General features: G+C 36.3%; 1 protein-coding gene across 3 annotated transcripts in view; it reads left to right on the forward strand.

Annotated features, from left to right (window-relative positions):
* LOC121408532 (small G protein signaling modulator 2-like) overlaps window positions 1-25,027 on the forward strand; it is a 107,750-nt gene that overhangs the window by 56,428 nt on the left and 26,295 nt on the right. Inside the window, exons 9-16 of one of the 3 annotated variants that reach the window (XM_041600019.1) lie at window positions 793-926; window positions 9,733-9,780; window positions 17,087-17,154; window positions 18,150-18,461; window positions 18,909-19,155; window positions 22,009-22,073; window positions 22,629-22,843; window positions 23,572-23,776. In XM_041600019.1, the coding sequence (XP_041455953.1) occupies window positions 793-926; window positions 9,733-9,780; window positions 17,087-17,154; window positions 18,150-18,461; window positions 18,909-19,155; window positions 22,009-22,073; window positions 22,629-22,843; window positions 23,572-23,776 (1,294 nt within the window). The remainder of the gene's footprint in view (window positions 1-792; window positions 927-9,732; window positions 9,781-17,086; window positions 17,155-18,149; window positions 18,462-18,908; window positions 19,156-22,008; window positions 22,074-22,628; window positions 22,844-23,571; window positions 23,777-25,027) is intronic. The other 2 variants (XM_041600021.1, XM_041600022.1) reach the window with 2 other exon arrangements.

Consider the following 25,027-nt stretch of genomic DNA (forward strand, 5'->3'; position numbering starts at 1 on the left):
AATGTGGGAATAATTAACGGGTATTTTACTTGCCTGAAAAAAGTTCTTGTAATTTAACGGGGATTCTTGTGATCAAGGCGCTTTGAAACCACCTAATTTTACCCCTCTTTATGCATTAAATTTTCCGTCTTATGAACTCCCTCCCCTCTTCCTTTCCCTTTGCTTGTCCTTTTATACCCCTCTCTCTTTCTCATGTATATATTCATTCCTTCAACGTCATTCTCCATATTTTCCAATATCTGTTGTAATACTTTTTTTCCAACTTTTTCCATTTCTATTTCTTCATCACTTTCCCTATATACAATTACGGTACATGCAACTGTATTGTTTGTTTTAATAACTCTTTTTTTGTCATTATACGTTCCATTTACCATGTTCTTGTTACATGAAACATTTATTGATCTTATGTTTAATAACATTATAACTCATATTTCATTAAAAAACCCTCATTAACTGTGTATCACAGAAATGCATTTGATATGAAATTGATAGATTGTTGATTGATTGATGATATATGTTAATAACTTTAGTTACATGCGACCATGTTAATTTCTGCATTATAGAAATGCACTTGATTGCTTGATTGATTAAATTATTGACTTATAGATTGATTGATCCAGTCATTCATTAATTGGATGAGTGTAACTACATGTATGTTACATGAGATTACTTTAATTGCTGTATTCTCGAAATAAACATATGATATCAATTAATTGGTTGATTAATTTTCATGATTGTTTTATTGAGATATTCAACTTTTTTCTCCTTTTTCATCCTACCCTGCTTTCACAGAAAGAAGATATTGCACTGATCCCTGGCTATCTATCATTACATCAGACCGCTCTCCACCTCACCATCAAGTGGACACCTAACCAGCTTATGAATGGAGGAGGAGTGGAAGAGACGGAGATGGAGAGCGAAAAAAGGTAATCCATCTTTCTATCATTCCATCCTCTTTTTTTTCCCTGAACTTTTGTTTTCCGAAACCAAAGTAATCCCACTCTCTTGATTCCTTAGATTGAAATGGATTGCAATCAAAGTTGGATTAAATTTTTCAGACTGGTAAATTTAAAATTCAATCTTATAATGATCATAATAATAGATGGATTTGTAAAGCGCTTTTTGCCTGAGGATACAAAACGCTGCTATTATTACCCTGGCTTTAGCTCGAGCTACCATTACCGGCGCTCAGTGCATGCAAGGAATTAATCCTGCTGGGTACCCATTCACCTCACCTGGGTCGATTGCAGCACAGTGTGGATGAATTTCTTGCTGAATGAAAACACACCATGGCTAGGATACACCACGACCCTCTGTTTGAATGGCGAGAGTCAGAACCACTAGACCACGACGCACCCACAAGATTTATTCAATTAAAACTTTTGATCCAATTTTGGATTGGTCCCTGACCACAATTTATTAGATTGACTTTCAATTTACAGAATTTAGAATGAGGAAAATAGAATATTAGAACAAATCTGAATCAAATCAAATGAAAATTTTGGCAATTCATTCCAGTACTAGTGTCAAGATTTTTTAATTGTAGCATAAATTTCTATATTTGCAAATTATGAAAGTCTAGCATTTCGGGGGGGGGGGGTGTTTGACTGATTAAAGTTTAAATCCCTGGGAAAGATTTTTTTTAAATGCATTATTGCACTTGAATGAGGAATGATTTATAATGGGCTCTTTAAACAATGTATTAACACCCAAGAGGTTTGCTAAATGAAAGTAGGACGGTATGTGGGCATTGTTGGGAGAAAAAAGGTGACGTTATTCGCACTTCCTCTCATTATATGTTGTAATGATGTTGGAGTTGTGACGCTTTTGCTCAGATCGGGGTTTTCCCTTGCAAGCTGAGCACTCAGCATTTCATTAAAATTGGATGTGAAATGAGTAAGCTTTGACATTTGAAAGTGTTTGTTTTTAAATCTTACAAAACAGTTTGTTTGCCTCTACTTACAACAATGGTCTTATATGAAATGAATGAACTGATGATGACACTCATTGACCATTTCTTTTTCAATCCTTTTTTTTAATATGATGAGAAATTGAATGTTTCATTCTTTAAAAAATTGATAATGAAAAAGCCATCAATTGAACAATAACAAGTCGCAATAAAGGTGATTTCACATGTTCAAGAAGGGCAAATCTTGTTGTATAGAAATCTTTGAGTGTGCATGTACTTCTTGTTAACTGTTTGGCCACCAATGTAATGCAACCTCAATGAGTGAGTTCATATGCAGAGATTGAAAAATTGCTAGACCGCGAGGACTGTCATTTGATTATGTTTTAGATATATATTTTAGGATGAAATCACCATGATTAAAAAGGAAAAAAAAGATATCTGCAAAATTGTTTTATTATTGCCAGCACATTTAGAACATCACTTCCTCAGTATAGAAAAATAATGTGGTTTTTTTTAATGGGGGAGGGGGATGGTATGAACTTACACTAAAAAGTACAGAGATAGTAAATTCATGAATTAGATTGCGTGTGTTGTATACCAGCACTTTCAGAGTTTTTTTTTCCTGTAGTGAAATGACATTTGTTGAAATAGCATGGATGTTTTATAGCATATCACTTCCCTCTCACATTTGTGCTTCCATGCATATATTGTAAGTTGTTGCCATGGCATATTAAAATTTGCTGTCAATCAAAAGATGAAAATGGCCAATTGCAATTATTGCTCTATAAAATTTTGGCCACATAATGCAATGGTTTGAAATCAATTGCAAAATTACCTTGAATGATCATGGTTGCATGTCGCTTTGTGGGGAGAAAAAGAGCAGGTTTCTCAAATTAATATTAAACTAATCTTGAAACTTTGTATCACAGGGCAGTGGTAGCTATCATAGTAGAAAAGGAGCTATATCATTAATGATTTTCTTTAGAAATATCCCTTAATACAAATGATTGTACAAATGTTTGCAATCATTCGCAAAATTACAATGACCAGTTATCATTTCGTTTTTAATGGCTCAACCCTAATTTTCGGTCAAATTTTCGATTTTTGTTGTTGTTGCATATACTGAAAGCCCATGATTCACTCTATTGTTTTGCCAAATCTCAGATCAAGATTCAAATTATTTAATAAATTAGGTCATGTTTAAATGTTTTACAAACTGGTCCCACCCCCTCCTTTGATTTTGCGAACTGGCTCAAACCATTCTTAGTCTATTATAAAGTCTCTGGAATGGCGCGCATAGTTCAAAGGCCCGACCTAGATGCTGCACGTATGCGGCGCATATGTGGTGTGCGCAGGGTTTGTGCCTCTAAGAATATGTGCATGGCATAAATGATTTTACAAAATGGCCGAAACTGTGGTTTGTGACGCTGAAAAAATAGTGCGCATGGGCACTTGATTTTACAAACTGGCTCAAACAACCCTATATTGGGGGGAAAAAGCAGCTTCTGAAATGCATATATGCGCTTCGTTTCAAATATTTAAAGAATGAATACGAATTGCAGATAAAATTTTGTATACAGAAGAATAGAATGTATGCTTGAAATTGGTAAATATAATCGATCTGTTTTCTTTCAGAGCGTGAAGTTACGAGCGTCTGAAAAACTTCCAACCTTTAAACGCGACTATCTCAAAATCATGTTATGGAGACCAGACATGGTTTGAGCCAGTTTGTAAAAATAACCGACGATTTATGAATGCTCACTTTGTTAAAATAGTAACCCTTGATTAATCTATGTTGATCACAATCATTTTTATTGACGGCCAAGGTAACATTTATTCACTGGGGGCAGGGGCAAATATAGAAAAAGTTCGCCATGCTGTATAGGGTCTGTTATACATGTAGGCTCGGTGATAATGTTAGCAACTAGTTTTCAAGTGCCCATAATTCTATTTGATGCAGTCATTATCATTGAGTTAATAATGATTTTCAAGCACATGTTAAATTTAGAATTACAACATAAAGGATATTTGCTAATGATAGAATAGGTAGATCAAGAGAATGATGAACTAAGAAGGCATGAAATTTCCCCTTTTTCCTGATTCTTTCAAGTGTGCAATGTGTAATTGTTTGTGCATGCATTAATTCTGAGCATTCGTGCAGGGATAAAGATAAGAGGCTGAGAGAGAGAGACTTAGCATATGTTATGCTATCTTAGACAATACATTCATGACTTTTTCCAATTACTGTGTGATTTGTATGAGCGAAGGACTTGCCAATCTGTTGACAGTGACGTCAGAACATTCGTGCCATAAGGAGAGAGAAATAGACAGAGAGACCTTGTGATGATCTATTTTTGAAAATTCATTTATGAAATGAACACTGGTATAAAACACCAGATGTGTTGTCAACTGGTGCTATGATAATACAGAATTGTTAAAACATGGGATGTGTTGTCAACTGGTGCTATGATAATACAGAATTGTTAAAACATGGGATGTGTTGTCAACTGGTGCTATGATAATACAGAATTGTTAAAACATGGGATGTGTTGTCAACTGGTGCTATGATAATACAGAATTGTTAAAACATGGGATGTGTTGTCAACTGGTGCTATGATAATACAGAATTGTTAAAACACGGGATGTGTTGTCAACTGGTGCTATGATAATACAGAATTGTTGAAACACGGGATGTGTTGTCAACTGGTGCTATGATAATACAGAATTGTTAAAACACGGGATGTGTTGTCAACTGGTGCTATGATAATACAGAATTGTTAAAACACGGGATGTGTTGTCAACTGGTGCTATGATAATACAGAATTGTTAAAACACGGGATGTGTTGTCAACTGGTGCTATGATAATACAGAATTGTTAAAACATGGGATGTGTTGTCAACTGGTGCTATGATAATACAGAATTGTTAAAACACGGGATGTGTTGTCAACTGGTGCTATGATAATACAGAATTGTTAAAACACGGGATGTGTTGTCAACTGGTGCTATGATAATACAGAATTGTTAAAACATTTGATGTGTTGTCAACTGGTGCTATGATAATACAGAATTGTTAAAACATGGGATGTGTTGTCAACTGGTGCTATGATAATACAGAATTGTTAAAACACGGGATGTGTTGTCAACTGGTGCTATGATAATACAGAATTGTTAAAACATGGGATGTGTTGTCAACTGGTGCTATGATAATACAGAATTGTTAAAACACGGGATGTGTTGTCAACTGGTGCTATGATAATACAGAATTGTTAAAACACGGGATGTGTTGTCAACTGGTGCTATGATAATACAGAATTGTTAAAACACGGGATGTGTTGTCAACTGGTGCTATGATAATACAGAATTGTTAAAACACGGGATGTGTTGTCAACTGGTGCTATGATAATACAGAATTGTTAAAACACAGGATGTGTTGTCAACTGGTGCTATGATAATACAGAATTGTTAAAACACAGGATGTGTTGTCAACTGGTGCTATGATAATACAGAATTGTTAAAACACGGGATGTGTCGTCAACTGGTGCTATGATAATACAGAATTGTTAAAACACGGGATGTGTCGTCAACTGGTGCTATGATAATACAGAATTGTTAAAACACGGGATGTGTTGTCAACTGGTGCTATGATAATACAGAATTGTTAAAACACGGGATGTGTTGTCAACTGGTGCTATGATAATACAGAATTGTTAAAACATGGGATGTGTTGTCAACTGGTGCTATGATAATACAGAATTGTTAAAACACGGGATGTGTTGTCAACTGGTGCTATGATAATACAGAATTGTTAAAACATGGGATGTGTCGTCAACTGGTGCTATGATAATACAGAATTGTTAAAACACGGGATGTGTCGTCAACTGGTGCTATGATAATACAGAATTGTTAAAACATGGGATGTGTTGTCAACTGGTGCTATGATAATACAGAATTGTTAAAACACGGGATGTGTTGTCAACTGGTGCTATGATAATACAGAATTGTTAAAACATGGGATGTGTTGTCAACTGGTGCTATGATAATACAGAATTGTTAAAACACGGGATGTGTTGTCAACTGGTGCTATGATAATACAGAATTGTTAAAACACGGGATGTGTTGTCAACTGGTGCTATGATAATACAGAATTGTTAAAACACGGGATGTGTTGTCAACTGGTGCTATGATAATACAGAATTGTTAAAACATGGGATGTGTTGTCAACTGGTGCTATGATAATACAGAATTGTTAAAACACGGGATGTGTCGTCAACTGGTGCTATGATAATACAGAATTGTTAAAACACGGGATGTGTTGTCAACTGGTGCTATGATAATACAGAATTGTTAAAACACGGGATGTGTTGTCAACTGGTGCTATGATAATACAGAATTGTTAAAACACGGGATGTGTTGTCAACTGGTGCTATGATAATACAGAATTGTTAAAGGAGAATGAAACCTTTGGACCAAGATAGCTTGTGTGAAAACAGAAAAATCAAAGAAACAGATCAACGAAAGTTTGAGAAAAATCGGACAAGTAATGAGAAAGTTATGAGCTTTTGAATATTGCAATCACTAATGCTATGGAGATCCTCACATTGGCAATGCGACACTCTTGAACAACTCTCCCCATTACTTTAGTATATATTTCACTTAAATTGCCTCTTTTATTACATCTATCAGTAGAACATGTATTCTTTCTATAGGAGGGCATGTAATACAGATTTCTAAAGAATACATCATGGATAAAGAGTTTGTATCACCATACGGAAAAGCAAAAAGACACATTTTCAGGGTATTTCATAGTCCATCAAAGGGAAAGTTGTTCATCAGTGACATCACACATCCTTGTCGCGTTGCCAATGGGAGGATCTCCATAGCATTAGAGATTGCAATATTCAAATGCTCATAACTTTCATTATTTGTCCGATTTTTTTTCAAACTTTCTTTGTTCTTATTCTTTGATTTTTCTGTTTCGACACAAGCCTACTTGTTCCAAATGTTTCATTCCCCTTTAATACACGATCATGAACAGGTTTTTTTTTCTAATGGGAGGGCTTGATACCACACATTAAAAAAAGAAAGAAGAGAGAAAACAGCCCTTGAAAAATAAAATATTATAATAGATGGTTTTCATTTCAACCTTATTGAATTTGCCTAAGGGATAAAGTTGGAAGAGAAAGGAATATGTGCAAGGGGAGTAAAATGAGAGCAGACTCGTGACATTCAGCAAAGCAGTAAATTTATTCGAAGAGGTAAAGGTGGGAGCCATAAAAGACACCTATTTTTAGACTGTAGCTGGTGAATTCTGTCAATATTTTTTTTGGTCCACACCAACAAAATTCATTTGAATTTCACCATATGTTCAGGCTATTCTCAGTGCATATCCTGAACACGTTAAAACAATCTTTATCAATTCTAAATCAAAGGAGTGTTGTTGCCTTTTTGTGTCAGAAAAAGTAGAATTCACTCGAAGCAGGCAGTATTACGGAATGGCTTGATGATTAAATTTATATTTCTGACATATTACTTCCTTGCAGTTGGACAATCATCATGGTTACGTATATTTGTGTCTGATCTTTCAATTAAATTAAATCAGCTCGTAAAAATTTAACAAGTCTATCTGGTAGAATATTTATCATTGTTTGTCATTGCCTATGAGCTAGACTAGAAGAAAATCACCATTGCGGGACAAGATAATGCAGGATAAATGAGACTAGTTATGAAGGGTACCAGAAGAAAAATAATCATGCATATTGATTGATTTTCCATGGTTGTCAAATGTACTTAACGTTCCAAATTTTAGAAAGTGAGGAAATTTACATGTATAAGCTTTGGATGGAGAAAAGCAAGATCTTGTGTGTCATCCTCGGTACAGTTTCACTTATTTGGCAGCCACAGGGGAGCTTTAAGGGTTTCATGAGTTGGTAATGATTGTTCCTTATATGGAACGCTCTCTAAGGAGAAAATTAGGGCAGCCTAATGAGCGAAGCATCGTGTGTTTCAACTCTGGTTTTGATCAGGGCAAATTTAAGCTTTTTGTGAAGTTCACAAAAAGGATATGTCACGTCTGCGCATAGTGCCCCTTATTTGCATAGACACATTGTGCACGATTCAAAAAGGAGACATGCTATCATTGGAAACTTTCAATTTGAAATTTAGAGGCGAATTTGCGTACGTAAATTCTTGTCTAAATAGAGAAAAGTAACTTTCAAGTATGTTTTGTACTGTGGAATTACCAGCGTGCAGTTGTATTGTACCACCGTCGCTTCATTTTGATTTGCAAAATTATTTTGTTTATTATATACAGTGGTGAATCCAGGTGGGGCACATACAGCCTTTGCCCCCCCCCCCTTTGAGAACCATATTTGTCGGTCGAAAACGTCATGTATATCTCAAGTGAGGACACCCCTTTTTGCTTGTCAAATATTTCCTGACATACATCAACATTAATTGGGAATGTTTTGTCTTGCTAAATTTTTTTCTCTACAACCCCCCCCCCCCCCGGAAAATCCTGGAGTCACCCTTGATTATAATCAAATATTTGTTTTTATTTGCTTGAAAAACCATATTGTGTGTTTTCCCTCCTCTTTTTCTGTGATTTGATGTGCTGTTTATAGTAGATGATAGTCAAATATTTGAAGTGTGCTTGCATCTTTCAAAAATTGCAGAATTGTCTCTGCAGCAGTAGTGCAGAAACAATGGAAGATGTGTGTTTTTGACAAATTAGATGTCATTTAACAAAAAAAAATAGCACATAAGCCAATAACATTGGAGAATGTAGCTAAGTCAAATGATAGAATAATGTGCATTTTGAATATTTTGATCCCTTCTATCACCATTAGATATGAACCCCTTGAATCATGCGGAGAGGGCTATGGGGAGGGGGAGGGGGGGGTTGTTGAGTCAGAAATAATTGTCTCTCGACTTTGATTGGGTTATAATCTTTTAAACTCCTCCCCACCCCCCCACCCCCTCCCCCTCGATACAAGAACCCGTTGCCTACTGGAATAGGGGTTCTATACAATTACAGAATTCAATATACGGGTAGTTACTTGATGAATATTATGTCGGGCTACTGTATCTTAAAGTACGGGCAATTGATCATTTTCAAACATTGTTTGCCACTTACTTAACAGTTACAGTCGACTGTGCGATTTAAATAATTTTTCTTTGCATGGATTTATCAGTCAGACAATCATTTATCATTGATGAGTTTGGGTTATTTCCCTTTGAATAAATTCAATGTCATTCTCTTGGCAGAATTGATGGCTTTACCCAAAGGCGGCAATGGAGGGGGGGGGTGGATGGATGGATACTGGTTGAAGACATGCCCCATGAAATTTTCAAAGTTTGTTTGTACAGCAGCTTGTTGGGAAAGTGTTGTCTTTTCTACCTGTTGTGATAAAGAAAGCTAAAGAAATCACTGTGTCTGGTATTACTCCATCATCATTCTTCAACTGAAGGAGAAGAAAAATATAAGTGCATCTGGGTTGAATTAATAAAACTAACGATATATATATGTGACTTATAATTAAGCACCGGATCCTCTCTGTAGAGTACTCAGGGTGCATAAAGAATTATCTATTTAGATCTACTGAGATCTAACAGTTTGATTTGAGGCTTGTACCAGATTATCCCTCCTCTCTCCCTCTTCCCCCTCCTTATCCCCCTCCCCCCTCGTTATCCCCCTCCCCCCTCGTTATCCCCCTCCCCGTGCATGTTGTAGAAGGTGCCAGTGCAATGAAGTGTTCTTATGGTTGTTGCCGTTATTTTAAATGTGCTGTGTATATCCCTTCACCCCTGCTTCCGTAATTTATAGGCATTTTGATTCTCTCGTCATGAGATTAAGGAATGGAAGAAGAAAAATGTGAGTATGTCTGTAAAACAAACAAGATTTGGGGTATATTATATCTTAGATTTATAGGCATGAATTAACAAAGATGATTTTGAAAACCCACGGTTGAATCCATGGTTCATGCAGATTTCCTGTATAAATTACGCTTAAGTCAGCACGTATCGGGTGCTTGTATAAAAAATGTCCAATGCTGATGCATGCTTTTGTCACAGTGCATCAAATTGACACCTGTTACCATGGTTAGATACGCTATTTTGTTCATGAGTCCACTGTTTGAAGAGTGGACTCATTAATTCAAAATAGTGGACTCGTGAATAAAATAGCATGGATAACCACGACATCAGGCCTCAATTTGGCACACTGTGACAAAAATGGGCATCAGCATAGATCATTTTTTAATATACGCGGTAAAATAAGCGTAATATATACAGTAAATCTGCATAAACCTTGGACTCAATCGTGGGTTTCAAAACCATCTTTTTGAATTCGGGCCATAATATTCTGATAAGAATCTTCAAATTTATCATTTGGTGGAGGTACCTTACTCATTGGAAAAAGTTTGTTATTTGGTGGTTTGGGGGTTCACTTCCTAACTTATTACAACATTCCTCCTGCACTCTGAAATGTCCCATTTTTCTCTGGTTAAGATTTCTGCATGGTAGAAATTATATTGGTGATGGGTATGGATGTCTAAAGCACCATTTTCTACAAAGGCAACTTTTGGTGGTATAATTTTAATGTTTCGGGAGTGGTGAATGGAAGTCTAACTCTAACTTTTTTTTCATTTATATTTATTTACTTGATATTGATTTCTTCTCTGAAATTCTCTATTTAAATAGATATAGAAAGAGAGTATCCTATTCATCCTCCTGTTCAAAAGTAGTATGAGTATTTACTTATTTTCTCCATAGTGTAGAGTAGATGTAGATAAATAGGAGACACTTATACTGTAATTGTCTCCTAATTATTATTCACAATATATTTGTTTTTAATAGTTTTAGGATATGTCTATGCTCAATATCTTTGCATCATTATAAGTGTTCTGAAAAATTTGAAATGCGTTATCCTAATTTGTTTTGATCAATGTTTGAATGCATATGGCAAATAAATTCACACAGAATTATATTTTGAAACACCGATCTTACACGACTATAAATGCCATTCTGAATGACAATCATGGACCCGCAAACAGGTCTTTTTTTAGTACATGCACTACTGTAAAAGTGGAAATATTCGCGGTGTGGAAATTTTCGCGCATTTCGCGGCAAGATCGGTGAGCGCGAATTTATGAGCATCTATTTTAATGCAAGTTTTGAACCGCGGTTCAATTGCGTGTATCGTATTGGCAAAGAGATTGTATAATTTGATCTAAAGAGGGCGGCATTTATGCAAGCAAGCTTGAGCTCCAATATCATGCATGTGCATCGCGAGAATTCGTTCTAAAAGCAATGCGATCATTTTTTTAACAGTCACAGATCGGTCGGTATTTAAATTGTGATTTTGGTTGAAATATAAATTGCTTTTGCTGTTTGATTGGTGAGTTTTTAGATCTGTTTAGTTTTTGAGAAGACGTTGGGTCGATCGCCCGTGTTTGTTTGTTGATTGATCCCATGCTTTGAATTACCGTAATCCCCCGATCCTTACCCGGTGCTCGGCCGTCCATAGCAGCCTAGCAGCGCCTCTGTTTTGTTTTTCCCGATGTCCGCCCCGCAAAGAAAAGTTGCGCTAAATGTCACAAAAGCTCATGATTAGATAAAAACAATGCTGAATTATGCCGCCCTACGGCTAAAATTATGATCAGAAATTACAATTTCGTTGCTGAAATTTTAATTAAAACCATTCACAGATGGCAAGAAGAAAGTGTGATCATGGAGTGTGCAGTGCGAATTTAAAACCCCGCGAATATGTTTTGAAGCCGCAAGCGCGAAAAATTAATCCCGCGAAAATAACATCGTTTACAGTAATACATTTGTTTCTAGCGTAGCATTAAACACAGCAAAAGTGCATGATAGTTCTCTCAGCAAGTTATGCCTTGCACATGTGATTATTAAGCATTTCATAAATATGGCTCCTATTTCATATTCCTTAAAAGCTTAGCACTATGCATTCTTATCCTCACATGCTTTTACACTAGACTTCAATACGAAAGTCATGTATATTGCCACCACTAAGAAACAAAAGCACTATATAAATGTTACATGGTTATTAATATGATAATTGCCAATTGTATTCAAGCAGCATTAACATGAACTGCTTTTCCATTAAGCTTTTTTCATTATTCCTTGAGAAAATTAATAATAAATCCAATTGACAGCAGTTAACCCTCTTCTGACTCTTGCCAGGCAATATTTCCAGCTTAATATTTGCACAAACCTAACAATTGACCACACATATGTTTGCTTTCACTTTTATTCAGTGCGAGACAAATATTAATCAGACAGTTCGTAATATTGTCATAGTTTTCACATACACTTAACATATATTTAGCATACTTTATTTACTGAAACTGCACCTTAACCTTATTATAATAGTGTTTGGGAAAAGTTTGGATACCCGGTATGTTAACACTTAATAACATTAACATGGTCTATTCTATGTTTCAATATGTTTCAAGCTATTATGCATGATTTCACTAGTTACATATAACTGGACCTCTTGGTTTTGCTTTTTACAAATGTGAAGTTGTAGATAATATGATAATATTCAAAGCAGCATATCACAACAGCAAGTGGAGTGTTATCAATGGGGATATGGCATTATAATATCAAACAGTGAAAAGATGCCATATGAATTAGATATCATGTTGATATCATATTGATATCTCTATTATGATTATAATTATCATTCAATATGCTTATACTACCCTTTGAAAAAAAAAATCAGCTAGAAATTTTGAAATCATCCTCTCCCCTGCAGCATTCTTTTAGAATCATGGGCACTTGGCATATTTCTTGATTTGTCATATTTTACAGTTATTGTGGCATTACAGGCTATAAGAGGATGTAGTATCATCTCTACTCTCTTTGTTAGTGTCCTTAATTAGAATTCATTCTTGTAGTCAACTAATTAGAATCATTCATCTTGATGTGAAAACCCTGTAAGGTCATGACGTACTGATATCATGCAAGGAAAGCCGTTCCTATTTTTTTTTAAATCCTTTATAAAATTTGATTGTTCAGTAGTGAGAGAGTTGGTGCTTTTGATGTTAAATTAGTTTGTCATCTAGAAGGAAATTACTACATTTATTGATGAATGTTGTAAATTTCCAATACAAGTGGTAATGTTTTTTTATAGCAAAATTTATGTAGAGGTTGGTAAAATATGCAAAGTTTAAACATTGAATGTTGTGTGTGTGGGTGTTGTAAAGAACCACTCTTGTGAGGAACCGTTGACATTTATTTTCATGCGATGTGTAAAGAACTGTGTGTATCTATGTGGGGACTAGGAGGATGATAAGAATTGCATAGACTGTGTCGGTTAATGAGTGATCGTTTGAATTATTTTACAAAAAAAAAAGGTCAGTGGATTATCGAATCATGTCTTGCATTGATTTTTCATAGAATTTGGACAATATGATACCATCTAAAGAAGAGCTAAAGAGCTTATCAAAAGCCATCCATGGTCTTGTATGCTTTTTTGATCATGGCCCCAATTCCACCTTTGCATTCCTTTTTTTAATTTTTCCCATAAATTTGCACTGAAATATAAATGTATGGGAAGTGTTTGCCCTAAAAATGTCAAAATTTAAGGCCTAAAAATTGTGAGTGAAAGAGAAATAAGATGAATTTGAAAGTATATATCATTAAACTGTTGAGCCATGAAACCAGGTGGTACTTTTGAAAGTGGATAGGAATAGCATAATTCAGTTTGCAATGGGTTAATGATAGCAAGTTTTGCTTTCAGTGGCATGACATTTCTTACCTCTAATTGATGTTTACTTTTAGAGAGTTATTTCTAAATGGTTTATAAAGGACAGATTTTTTTTAATATGGATTTTCAAGAAGAGGTGAGAGAGATGTTGAGAGAGAGAGAGTGGGGGAGGAGGGGGGGGGGGAGTAAGAAAGATAGGCAGAGGGTGAGGTAATGAGATAGAGAGTAAGAGTGGAGCCAAAAAGATTGGTGTCATGCAATACTTGTTTCACATTTTTTACAGTAAAAATTGCCAATATTGTTCAAACATCCTTCTTGTGATGATAATGTATTCTGATTTCTTGTCTTTATGTAAATACGATGTATTTGACATCAATTCCATTTATAGCCATTGTACCTGTGTTTAAGAAGTCCTTGATGTATGTACAATGTTAGATAATGAAAACAAATTATGATTTAACATACGTACATGTATGTTTGATGATCATCTTTTTCATTAAATTTCCTCTTATTTGTGCTACTCAGAATTGTTATGTCTTTGAAAAACCTATCCATCACGAAATGCCTCAGAATGTTATTGAAATGTACATCAATGTCACTGTAGAACAGTTTATGTCAAGACATGACGGCTGTATTTACGTCATACATTGTTGTCTGCAAGCCCGTATCTGTCATAATTGATGCTCATCTTAATAAAGATGTACTGATAAAGAACCGATGACCTACATGTATTGTACAATATAAAGTAAGATGTTATGATATTTTGTGATCATATTATGGATAGATATAAGATTTAATGAAGGGTTGTTTAAATTGTGAATTAAACTTCCAGATGCATCATAATATGGATGACGCAAGTTCAATCAGAAAATAGTGTTTGCACACGAACAAATGCTGATATTATAATATCATGAATCATGTTACTGATACGTGATTTCTATACAGTATTTGAAGTGTATCAATGTATGTTTAGGAGCAATTAAGTCACTTCTTTTTATTTCATTTTTTTTTCCGATCCCATACATGTATGTCAGCGGAGCAAGATGTAAATTATCCACAACCCAAATTTGGTTGGAAACGGTCCATGTTTTGGTGTTATATTTTGTAATATTCAGATTGTATTTATATCTAAAAGTTTGTTAATGTAGCAGTTTTTGTCTCACCTGCGAAGCAGAGTGAGACTATAGGCGCCGCTTTTCCGACGGCGGCGGCGGCGTCAACATCAAATCTTAACCTGAGGTTAAGTTTTTGAAATGACGTCATAACTTAGAAAGTATATGGACCTAGTTAATAAAACTTGGCCATAAGGTTAATCAAGTATTACTGAACATCCTATTAGAGTTTCATGTCACATGACCAAGGTCAAAGGTCATTTAGGGTCAATGAACTTAGACCATGTTGGAGGGATCAACATCGAAATCTTAACCTGAGGTTAAGTTTTTGAAATGTCATCATAACTTAGAAAATATATGGACCTAGTTCATGAAACTTGGACATAAGGTTAATCAAGTATCGCTGAACATCCTGCACGAGTTTCACGTCACATGACCAAGGTCAAAGGTCATTTAGGGTCAATGAACTTTGGCCGAATTGCAGATATCTGTTGAATTCCCATCATAACTTTGAAAGTTTATGGATCTGATTCATGAAACTTGGACATAATAGTAATCAAGCATCACTGAACATCCTGTGCGCGTTTCAGGTCACATGACCAAGGTCAAAGGTCAATGAACTTTGGCCGAACTGGGTGTATCTGTTGAATTACCATCATAACTTTGAAAGTTTATGGATCTGATTCATGAAACTTGTACATAAGAGTAATCAAGTATCACTGAACATCCTGTGCGAGTTTCAGGTCACATGATCAAGGTCAAAGGTCATTTAGGGTCAATGAACTTTGGCCGAATGGGGGTATCTGTTGAATTACCATCATAACTTTGAAAGTTTATTGGTCTAGTTCATTAAACTTGGACATTATAGTAATCAAGTATCTCTGAACATCCTGTGCGCGTTTCAGGTCACATGACCAAGGTCAAAGGTCAATGAACTTTGGCCGAACTGGGTGTATCTGTTGAATTACCATCATAACTTTGAAAGTTTATGGATCTGATTCATGAAACTTGTACATAAGAGTAATCAAGTATCACTGAACATCCTGTGCGAGTTTCAGGTCACATGATCAAGGTCACAGGTCATGTAAGGTCAATGAACTTTGGCCATGTTGGGGTTTTTGTTGAATAACCATCATATCTCTGTAAGTTTATTGGTCTAGTTCATAAAAAGTGGACATAAGAGTAACCATGTATCGCTGAACATCTTGTGCGAGTTAGAGTAGTATTCAAAGTCAGCACTGCTGCTATATTGAACCGCGTGATGCAGGTGAGACGGCCAGAGGCATTCCACTTGTCATGTTTTTCCTCCCCTGAAATTCAGTTTAAGCGATACTCTCTGTTAAACCATATATACGTCATTGACCTTTATCACATCAAAGTAAAGTGCATGCTAAAAACTGTTCATATTTCTATCTCCATCATTGTCATTATCTCCTAACTTTTATGGCTTTAACCTTTTCTTTTAGAAAAAGCTCTAAAATCATAATGCACAGAGTGAGAGTGAGGGATATACATGTATATGTACCAGAGCACCCATTTTGAATGAGCTGTGTTCCTTTTATTTAACACAGGGTTTCATTGCCTTAATATGCCGTATTACATCACAATGGGATGATTACAGTAAGATTAATGATTATGCATGATGATGATTGATGGTGATGATGATCGTGATGATCATGATGATCATGATTATCATGATGATCAAGATGTATGGAGATGATTGATGATGGTGACAATGATGATGATGATTGATGATGGTGGTGGTGATGATAATGATCATGATGATCATGATGAAAATGATAACAATGATGATGACGATGATCATGATGATGATGATGATGATGATGATGATGATGATTATGGTGGTGATTATGGTGATGATGTTGATGTTGTTAAGATTAATTTGTTTTACCTTCTCCCTTAATTAACTTCATACCAAACATCCTCTATTTAATAATAAATGTATTAATTAACCAATTAATACATTTATCAGATGGGTGTTTCGCAAATAGTCCAGTCTGACTGAAAGTCATGCATTAATGCCAACACATGAATGAATAATAATGTGTAATCTTGTTGTTTTATACATGGTATAGTACGGCATATCAAATGAGCAACATCTGACCAATGTGGTGACTCGTAATGCAATTCTAAGTGCAATTATTAACCAGGCTTGTGAAACACCCCTCCCCTAATGTATAATTACATTACTTGCACATTTTTATACTTGACTTTCATTGAAGTAGCTGTTACCATACATTTCAAGGTGATTTTTGCTGACGTACATATATATTTTTTTCTTTCTTTTCATTCTCTTTTTATTCTTATCACTTCAGTATCTATTGGGATTATGCTGTCACAGTAAATGTAGAGGACATTGTTTATCTTCATTGTCATCAGCAACGTAAGTATAGTAAAAACAAACACACAAAAAGGAAACATCCAATTCTATATATCTTTTTCTTTTCCCATCATCTTTATAAATACCGATCTCAATGTGAAATAATTTTTTGCTTTTTTTGCCATGCAAAGGGGTGTTTAAATTCTGCTGAGGGGCTGGCCTTACTCTGTTGGGAAAGGGTATGCATAGTGTTGCCACGGGAAATCCAGGGTTACTTGTGCCTGCATGGTTTCAGCGCATTTTTGGTTTGTCCCAACCTATTTTCATGCAGTGAAATACGTGTCATATCAACACTCCATATGAACAACTTCATTTTAAAAAATTATAAGAAATTGTTTCAAAAATTGAAGTTCTTCAGTGTGAAAAAGAGCAGATATATTGAGCATTATTTATCATGAGGCTCTGTCATTTATTTGTTACATTTTCATTGATAATGGTAGTGCTACTATTAACAGGGTTTTTTTTATCAATCACTTTATCAGTGATTTCCATTTGACATATTAGCTCCTAGCCATTTGCTTTTAACTGTTGTCAGCAAAAATCTCTGACAGAGCATGGCATGAAACGATAGCCAGGTTCCTGTCTGTCTGGGATTGTTATCAGGATCATTAGATACTTGTTGTTCCAATAACTGTATACATGTAATTTATGTCCTTTTCTTTTTTTGCTCCCTTCCCCCCCCTCTCTTTCTCTCTCATTTTAACTCACACCTTTATTTACTGCCCTCACTTTTTGTCTTTTCTTCATTTGTTTCTCTCTTCATGTTTCTCCCTGTTATTCCCACCCATCTGCCTATTTTTTTCTTTCTTTCTCCCTCTCTCGCTCACTTTCTATCACTCCCTCTATCTCTTGTCTTTTCTGTCTCTTGCTACCCCTTGTCTTTCTGTCCATCTATCTCTTTCCTTCACTCATTATGTTCTGATCAACCTTACTCCTTCATTTCCTCTCCTTTTCCATTACCCCCCTTCTCCTGTTGTCTTTCCCACCCGTGTTCACAGCGGATAGTGGGGGTACCCTAGTCTTGGTAGGACAAGATGGGGTTCAGTATCCACCCATCCACTTCCCTAAGGGGGGCCACCTCCTGGCGTTCCTCACCTGTCTTGAGAATGGTCTCCTACCCCGGGGTCAGCTGGACCCCCCTCTCTGGTCCCAGAGGGGTAAAGGCAAGGTCCTTCCCAAGCTGCGGAGGAAGAGCTCCAAGAGCTCGGGATTGGGCGTCGCCTCCTCCCAGGACGGCACCCAGATCTTTGAAGGTGACGAAGCCACGGACTACGTCTTCAGAATCATCACAAGCTTCAGGCCAGAATTTAGTAAGTGTTCTCCTGCCTGGGGTCTGTATCACAAAACTGAGCAATTGATCATTTGATTTGTATGCTTGATTGCATGTGATTATCAATGTGATCAATCCTAATGATCATCATTGTATTCAAGCTCTAGGAATTGCGCTACTCGGCCCAGAATGCTTATTCTCAAGCAAGATGTGTCCATGGAAAATTACAATCGAAAGAAAATATGGCTTCTTGCATGGTGTCTTGTCTACATCAAAATGTAGACTTGAATGTTAATAAAACTCCAAAAATATGGCAGTCCTGTGGAGAAGTACACTGAAAATTTTTGATGTAATATAAATTTGATATTTGGTGTAAGTCATACTCAAGAACATAATAACATGTACCATTTTTAATCTATGAAATAACAAACTAGAATTCTTCTCATCTTCTGTTGCTCTGCTCCTCCACTTTTTGACATCTTCACAGTTCCTGAGGAAGCGAGCATCCTGCCGATCCGCAACGGAGGCAGCAGACACCACAACACGGCGTTCCCCTGGACGGCCCGGGATATGGGCCCCCGGCACGCCCTGATCCGGCAGCAGGAGGTGGCCCAGAGTCCCACCAGTTCCTCCCCGTCCCCTGTCCAGCTTCCCCCTGCCATCCCGTACTCCCCGGTCTCGCCCACCTCGGCCGAGCTGGCAGCCATTACCAGCAGGTGGGACCAGTATCAAGGGTTAGGACCGCTCCACACCACCACCAAGCTACCATTTTTATCTTGTCTTTGTCCAAACTGTGAAGATAGCATGCTCAGAATCTCTTTATCTTTTATAGTTGTGTGTTTGTGTGTAGATATTCATTCATTGAATGTAGTTATTATTACTACTATTTTGTTTATATAGTCGATTTTAGGTGGACCTTTGATGGCAAGCGTGCCTGTCATTGCCTGCTATTTTGCACACCAGGGGGGCGGTTTCATAAAGCTGTTTGTGAGTTTTGTGCTACTTCACACGCGACTGGTGAATCTTGTCATGCTAATTTATATACCCCAAAGACATGGTAGTTATAAGGGGCTGAATATGGTGCACAAACAATACTGGCACTGACATAGCAGTGTAATGAACCCTGCTGGATCCGAAACTGATCTTCTATTATCCTTACCAAATCTTGCCAAATGAAATTTCTAGTCAATTGCTTGTTAACCTCCAAACGTTATCTCAAAATATCGGATTTCAACTTTAGCTGAAGGCACTGCAAATTATTGAGAATCTGATTATGGCACAAGAAATGGTCATTAGTCCTATGTTAAATTGTACGTAACTTTAATATGAAAAAACACCCTGGCCCTGTGACACAAAGGTATGCAATCGATCACTTCGTAGCAATGTTCAATCAAGATTGCTGTTACACACACTAACTATACAAATGTATCTACTTTCAACCAGTCAGCATCGATATATTAGATCTGCAATTGATCTTTGATATTTTTGTTGTAGATCTACAGTAGTGACAAGTCTCAGTATAATTTGAGAGATTTGAACAATAAAATACAAATTAAAGCTTTTCCGCATAAAATATCAAGAAAGTATAAAACAGTCATATACTTTCAGCCAGCTGAATCTTGTAGCTTGTCTGTAGGCATTATATCTGACATAATGCTATTGATTTTCATTTATTTTAGCCATTTCCCAATTTGTACTGCACCCTCAAATACTTGAGAATACAAATTATGAAAAAAATTTACAAATGTCCCACATATTGACAAGCTATAGTTGGAATAAGACATCATCTTCAAATTAAATTCAATTGAAGAAGTACACCGTTTTCCCCTTCATTAATACAGTAACCACTGTAGATTAATAAATATTTTCAGTGATATGCAACAATTAACATATGAAAGTATTGATTGACATAACCCAAAAAATAAAAACAAGTGAACTAGGAAAACCATACATTATTTTAGTAAATGGGTACCTGATATGAAGGAATTCCTTGAATTCTCGAGCTCCTAATCAGGGTAGCAGTGCTAGAGCCAGGGTAGTAGTATGCAGCACTTTGAAACATTGTATTAAGCGTGATATAAATGTTGCATATTAATATTATTATTATTGTATTTCAAAGTGTTTCAAAATGTATTTATTTTCAAAGCAAAATACATTATAACTTTGCTTTTGTATGTTTGTTTTTTAGTGGATGTATATGTGTTTTTGTTTAATGCGTATTACCTTGTATATATTAGGAGAATGTGAGCATGCTCTTTTCCAGTAGGACTTATTAAATTTGACATGCTCTGTTTGGGAAAATGAAACTATTTTTGACCTGCAAAAAGCTGTCAAAGTCTTCCAGAGACTTTTTGGGGTTATTCATTATCCAGATCAAAATGTTGTAAGAATTTGTTCTGATTCTCAAATATGATCATCTTCTTTAAGTAAATCTGTCCTTTTATTTAAAAAAAAAAGAAGAATGAAATTATGACCATTTATTCACTTGAAATCATATCTAACAGAAAATGTTGAAAATGAATTATGATTCATTGACTCAGAAAATAAGAACATGGTTTTAGTCATCCAGTAAGCATGTTTCATTGAAGTAATGATTTGCAAATACATGCTTGTTAATTCACACTCCCAGTCTGTTCAGAGCATGTCATATTAATTAGGAGATGAGTTGATGGTAGTTTGTGTGATGTGAACAGTCCTGTCTTTGGTATATTATTGTGCTTATATAGTTTGTAAGTTGCTGTAGTTTATTAAACCTTTTACTTGTTTTGTTTTTATTCAAATCGGCAGATTAGATAGCTTATAGATATATAGTAGCGTTTGAAACATAATATGAATTGTGTTTGGATAGTGGGCTGTTTAAAAGTTGAATCTCAATTTCAAATATTGGGGATAGCTCAGAAAATAAATGCGTTTTAGGGTTATGGCAATTATGACAACCTTGTTTTGCCTGAAAACAGTCTCCTAATTCATGTAGAATAATCTTTCTAGGTAAAGAATATAACCGTTAATATGTCACTAACTCTAAAATACAGTTTTCTCTTATCTTTCCTCAAAATGTTTATGATTTTAAGATACAAGATTTATAACAGCCCAACAACGATAAAATGAAAGGAAATTACTTAAATTACTTCCACATTTCATTGGTTTTGCATGCAATAATATACTATTATTTTGTGTATTTATAAAAAAATCGGGTATTCCTGCAATCAATATCAGTAGCTTATAATAACGTCTCTACCCTATAAAAGAGTGCAAAAATCTCCAAGGTAAAAGTGATGGGCAATGTGGTCGGTCAGTAGGGTATCCAAATGAAGTGAATAGCCTTAAATAGCCTTTGACTTATTTAAGCCCTGGGTTATGCGTGATAGGTTAAATTAAACCATAAGAAAAATAGAAGGCAAGAATTAAAATTCAGTTTTATATTTTTAAATTGTAAGGGTAAAAATAAATAACATTTTCAGAAATATAAGTGAATCATGGAGTACTTGTTAGATATAGTAGGCAGTTCAGAGTACATACATTTTTAAAAAGAGATTTACTTTTTATTTCTTTGTATCTTCCTTTCTTGTATTGTCTAAATGAAACAGATCATCGATCAGAATTCTTTGTGATACAATGAGAAGACAGATTATATCAAGAGCATTCTATGGCTGTAAGTATCCAAGGGTAGTTCTAGAATGGTACTCGGGAAACATTTATTTGTTGCTTTAATGAAAGTATTTTGCGTTTCACAATCCTATTGGATGATACATCTTAGTTGTCTTGCATAGATCTGTTTGTAATTACCCACACATTTATGTATCTCTGATGGCCTTTTCTCGTGTTCAATTTGATGCTCAATAATTTGTATTCCCCATCAGCTGAAGTGGATTTCTGATCTATTCTTGTACTGAAACAGCCATGAATTGTGTGCAGTGATGATATCTTTTAACAGAATTACTTCACAAGTTTCAGTGGCTGCAAATAAAAGGGCTCTGAGATTGGCCAAATCATGGCCACTATCTATTTCACATGCATGGATGTTGGACACAAAAGGAAAGACTTGATGAGTCAGATCTTCATTAGATTAAGACTAAAGATGGAATCTTTTACATAAAGTTTTTTGCCAAATGACCATTAAGTCTTGTTAGGAGTTTGAATAATCGACATTCTATGACTTCAGTTTTTTTATGATGCATGAACATCATCCTGTTTTTTTTTCTTTCAGGGTTGGCCCATTGCAGACACCTTCGTACCGTCCGAACCCATTTATCCGGCTTGGTTCATCCAGTCATCATCACCAAGGAGATGACAGAAGAAGCCTCGTTGGGACTGACCTGTGAGAAGTGGGCGGAGCTCTTCAACTCGGAGGAGGACATCGACGAGGCGGAGGTCATGAGGTTAATTTATTTTGGTGGTATGGACCATGAGATTAGGAGAGAGGTGAGATTTAGCCCCTTGTTTTGTTATCTCTGGTTGGATTTATGTTGGTAACGACTTGACATGCTACTTAGTGCAACAGTTACCCCTCTAAAAAATTCTCCTCAGACAACTTCGCCTCCATTAATTTTTCTGAAAATATAGGGTGAAAAAAAGGAGTTAGTAATCTGATTTTTTGGGTGGGTTCAGAATACTGAGAGGATTAGAATAATGGTTAGGGTTCAGTTTAGGGTCAGATTTTATGTTGAACCTGATTTGTCACCATGGAGTTCATTTGGCACCAGTATTATGTGGTGAGACATTGATGTGAATTTGCCACCCTCCAACCGGCTGTGAAATGGTTAGCTTGTAGGATATGATAAAAAATGTAGTTTCTTAACATTGTTGACAACTTGGCAACTGGCTGACTACTCAACAAGGAGTGGAGAATGTGTCGATATAATCTTCAGTCAAGACTGATTGAAAGAAATGAGTAGGGAGGTGGTGTACCTTGTTGAGGAGAGATGAATGGTTCAGTATGGCTTTGTCATTGTATTCCGTTGGTAAGGGCAGTTTTGGAGCTTAGGGTCTGAACTTAATTGCGGATAGGGCATGACTTGCACCAGTGATCTTTGGATGGATTTGCAACTTCTACATGTAACTGGATCACCACTTAACTTGCAATGCTTAGCAAATATTTTTTGGTGATTCTTTTCTCTGTTTCAAATGTTATTCCCTTTATTTCTTTTTAGGTCTGGCCCTACCTACTGGGTCACTACAAGTTAAACTCGACGGAAGAGGAGCGTGGCGGCGTCGATGAGGGCGTCAGGCTGAATTACGAGCAGATCTTGGCTGAGTGGATGGCTGTTGAAGCTATCATTAGACAGAGGGATAAAGATAACCAGCAGGCTAAACTGTCATCGGAAAATAGTTCAGAGGGGCAGATACCACTCACAGGTGAGTAGATGGGACTGAAGTCAAATCTTGGCGGAGTTGATGGCTGTTGAAGCTATCATTAGACAGAGGGATAAAGATAACCATCAGGCTAAACTGTCATTGGAAAAAAAGTTCAGAGGGGCAGATACCACTCACAGGTGAGTAGATGGGACTGTAGTCAAATCTTGGCAGAATGGATGGCTGTTGAAGCTATCATTAGACAGAGGGATAAAGATACATGTAACCAGCAGGCTAAACTGTCATCGGAAAATAGTTCAGAAGGGCAGATACCACTCACAGGTGAGTAGATGGGACTGAAGTCAAATCTTGACGGAGTGGATGGCTGTTGAAGCTATCATTAGACAGAGGCATAAAGATAACCAGCAGGTTAAACTGTCATTGGAAAAAAAGTTCAGAGGGGCAGATACCACTCACAGGTTAGTAGATGGGACTGAAGTCAAATCTTGACGGAGTGGATGGCTGTTGAAGCTATCATTAGACAGAGGGATAAAGATAACTAGCAGGCTAAACTGTCATCGGAAAATGATTTAGATAGGCAGATAATAATAATAATAATAATACCAACATGCTTATATAGCGCATATCACTGCCAAATGCGTCCCTATGCGCTTCATTGGATATTATTACCCTGGCTTTATCCCTGCAGCCTTTTACAGCATGGTGGCATTTCAAGGAATAAATTCCTGCCAGGTACCCATTTGCCTCACCTGGGTCAAGTGCAGCACAATGTGGACAAATTTCTTGCTGAAGCAAATTACGGCATGGCTGGGATTCGAACCCACAACCCTCTGTTTCAAAGTCCGAAGACTAATCCACTGGGCCACAACGCTCCACTAAATACCACAGATACCACTCACGGGTGAGTGGGTTGGACTGAAGTCAAATCAGAGTTCAGGGTGGTATTGCATAAAAACTGTTGTTTGATGGTCACTCTGCTACCAACGGTCATTTCAATGGAATCTTGGATTTTGATTGGCTATTGACGGATGTTGAGAATATTGGTTGTTTTTGGATGGTATGCTGTTTTAGATCGGGTCCGGTTAAAATCTGTAAAAGTATAAACAAAGTTGGACAAAAAAATAAAGAGAGATTAGATAAGATAGACAGACCGATTCGTAGGTACCTGGCAGGAATTTATTCTTTGAAACACAGCGGATGTTATGGCAGCTCTGCTAAAGCCAAGGAAATCATTCTGCATTTTACTGTATAGCAATTGCAGACTTTGTCTGATAAAGTGAGTAAGTAAGCAAG

The sequence above is a fragment of the Lytechinus variegatus genome, chromosome 2 (genome assembly GCF_018143015.1).
Source record: "Lytechinus variegatus isolate NC3 chromosome 2, Lvar_3.0, whole genome shotgun sequence".
NCBI lineage: Eukaryota > Metazoa > Echinodermata > Echinoidea > Temnopleuroida > Toxopneustidae > Lytechinus > Lytechinus variegatus.